The 2,891-nt window shown below is 62.7% G+C and overlaps 1 protein-coding gene across 1 annotated transcript in view; it reads left to right on the top strand.

Annotated features, from left to right (window-relative positions):
• Positions 1 to 2,891, top strand: part of PTSG_12663 (uncharacterized protein) — a gene marked incomplete at both ends in the record, with an annotated part of 4,168 nt that overhangs the window by 913 nt on the left and 364 nt on the right. The window contains one exon of the mRNA XM_004991717.1: positions 19 to 2,810. Within this exon, the coding sequence (XP_004991774.1) occupies positions 19 to 2,810 (2,792 nt within the window). The remainder of the gene's footprint in view (positions 1 to 18; positions 2,811 to 2,891) is intronic.

A 2,891-nucleotide genomic window follows, 5' to 3' on the forward strand; every position in this document is an offset into this window, starting at 1 on the left:
CCTTCGTCGCTGCCACAGCTACTACACCCACGCAGCTGCATGACCCACTCACGTGGCTTGCAGACACGGGTGCTTCACACCACCTCACCTTCGTCAAGGACGCCTTCGTGGAGCTGACACCGCACCTGCAACAGCACCATCCACGCCACATCACTGCGTTTGGCGGCACACGTGTGCCCGTGCGCGGTGTTGGCTCTGTGCTGTTGCATGCACGCACGACGAGCGGAGCCAGGATGCAGGTTGTGCTACAGGAGTGCCTCTACGTGCCCGAGGGCCAGGCCAACCTCATCGCCCTCGGTCGTCTGACCAGGGACAGCAGCGGCAGGCCAACGGGCCACTCGCAGCGTGATGGCGCTGATGGGCACTACGTGCGCTTCAGCCACGGAGCCGAGGTCAAGCTGAAGGAGCGCAACAGCCTCCGGTGCTGGCCCATTGTTGCTGTTGGTCCATCCACGGCACACGGTCTCACCGCCGATGCCTGCAAGCAACCACAGCAACCCGCAGCAGCTCCTGCAGCCCAGAGCAAGGTGCAGACACCATCGATGCATGAGGTACTTGGCCACCGCAACGACAACGACGTGCAGCAGTACTGCAAGCTGATGGGCATCGACGATCGCAACGTCATCAGCAGCAAGCAGTGTACAACGTGCGCAGTGACCAAGAGCACTCGTCACAGCGTCAGCAAGCACGCGGAACGCACACAGGTGCCCGGCGAGCGCATCCACGCCGACATCGTCGACTGGACCGCGGACTCGCCCACGGGCAAGCGCTACAGCCTCGTCATCGTCGATGAGGGAAGCAAGCTCCTGCATGCAGTCCATCTCAACGCCAAGAAGGACGCAGTTGCCGCGTTCCAGTCTTTCCTGCGCGAGACCAAGCTCCCCATCTCACCCACAACAACAGCACTCCAGACGGATTCCGATGCCATCTTCCTCGGAGCTGACTTCCAGGCCATCGTCAAGAAGCACCTGAAGCAGCACCAGCAGTCCCCGCCGTACACCCAGGCGCAGAACGGCATCGTCGAGCGACAGGTGCGCACCCTCTCCGACATGGTGCGAGCCATGATCACGGGTGCAGGCCTCGACGCATCGTACTGGAGCCTCGCCTGTAACCACGCCCTCCACATCCTCAACAACATGCCTCGCCCTTCCCTCCACGGCAAGACACCGCTGCAGATTGTCACGGGCTCGCTGCCCAAGCACGTGCCGCAGCTGCACGTCTTCGCGCAGCCGGCCGTCGTCCACATCAGCACACAGCGCGGACGCCTGCAGCCCAAGGGCCGCCGAGGCATCTACGTCGGCCACAACAGCAGCAGCAACAGCCACCTCGTCTACTTTGAAGACACGAACACCGTTGTGTCCTCCATCCACGTCCGCTTCCTTCCCTTCTCCAAGGCCGATGATGTCGTGGATGAGGGGGAGGAGCAAGTGCAGACATCCACGACATCGTCCATGCTCCAGCTTCCCAGTGCACGTGACAGCAGCAACAGCACCACTGACGGTGAGCCACCAACGGTTCACATCGATGAGGACCAGGACGACGATGTCGAGACAGACTCCCTGCTCACGGACTTCGACAACGACAGCAGCAGCGACACCAACGACGCCAACTACGACCCCGACACAACAGATGCAAGCGACACCGAGGCAGGCGCGTTCACAGCAAGCAGCAGTGACGACACCAGCCTCACGGAGCCTGCAAGCATCAAGCAGGCACTCAAGAGCCAGCAACGCAAGCAGTGGACTCAGGCATGCTTGGAGGAGATCGGGGCCATGGAGCGCAACGGCGTCATCAAGCTCATCCCACGCAGCGCCGTGCCACGACAGCACACGCCTCTCAAGTCACGCTTCGTCTTCAAGGTGAAGCGTGACGCTGAGGGCGCGCCGACGCGCTTCAAGGCACGCTGGGTCGCCAAGGGCTTCAGCCAACGACCGGGCATCGACTTCGACCAGACCTACGCCCCAACACCAGCAGCCAAGACCATCCTCACTGTACTCGCCGTCTCCCTGCAACGACAGCACCAGCTGCACCAGCTCGACTTCAAGTCGGCTTACCTGCAGGCTGATCTCAAGGAGGAGCTGTACATGGAGCTGCCGCCGCACTTCACCGACATCGGCGACGGCGCTCAACGCTACGCGGGCAAGGTGTGCCGGCTGCTCAAGCCGCTCTACGGCCTCAAGCAAGCTGGCCGTGCATGGGCCAAGAAGCTGCACACCTTCCTCAAGACCAACGGATGGGCGCAGAGCAACGTCGACGCCTGCCTCTTCACCAAGCTCCACGACGACGGACAGCGCACATGGATCATCACGTACGTCGACGACCTCATCATCAGCGGCAGCAGCGAGCGCCACATCCGTGCCTGCAAGCAGCAGATCAAGGAGAGCTTCGAGGCAGAGGACCTGGGCCCGCTCACCTGGTACCTGGGCCTTCACCTGACGTCACCAGCTGACGGGGTGTTGCATATTGCGCAGACACAGGCCATCAACGACATCGTCAACGACTACAACCTGGCAGCGGCAGCCAGCGTGTCCACGCCCATGCGTGTTGGCATCGACGCCTCCAGCATCAGCGAGCAGCCCGACCAACGCCTGCCTTTCCGCAACCTCGTCGGCTCGCTCCTGTACCTGGCCAACCGCACGAGACCAGACGTCAGCTTCGCGTGCGGACTGCTCTGCCGTTACATGGACCGTTACACGACGGTCCACTGGCAGGCAGCCAAGCACGTCGTGCGGTACCTGAAGGCGACGAGCGAGCACGGCCTCCTCTTCAAGCGACGCAGCGGCACGCGCAAGGACCAGCCGCTGGACCTTGTGTGCTACAGCGATGCCAGCTTCGGCACCGACCAGCTGACGGGCCGCTCCACGACGGGCTTCACCTGCTACATCAACGGC

Source organism: Salpingoeca rosetta, assembly GCF_000188695.1.
Source record: "Salpingoeca rosetta unplaced genomic scaffold supercont1.19, whole genome shotgun sequence".
Classification (NCBI taxonomy): domain Eukaryota; class Choanoflagellata; order Craspedida; family Salpingoecidae; genus Salpingoeca; species Salpingoeca rosetta.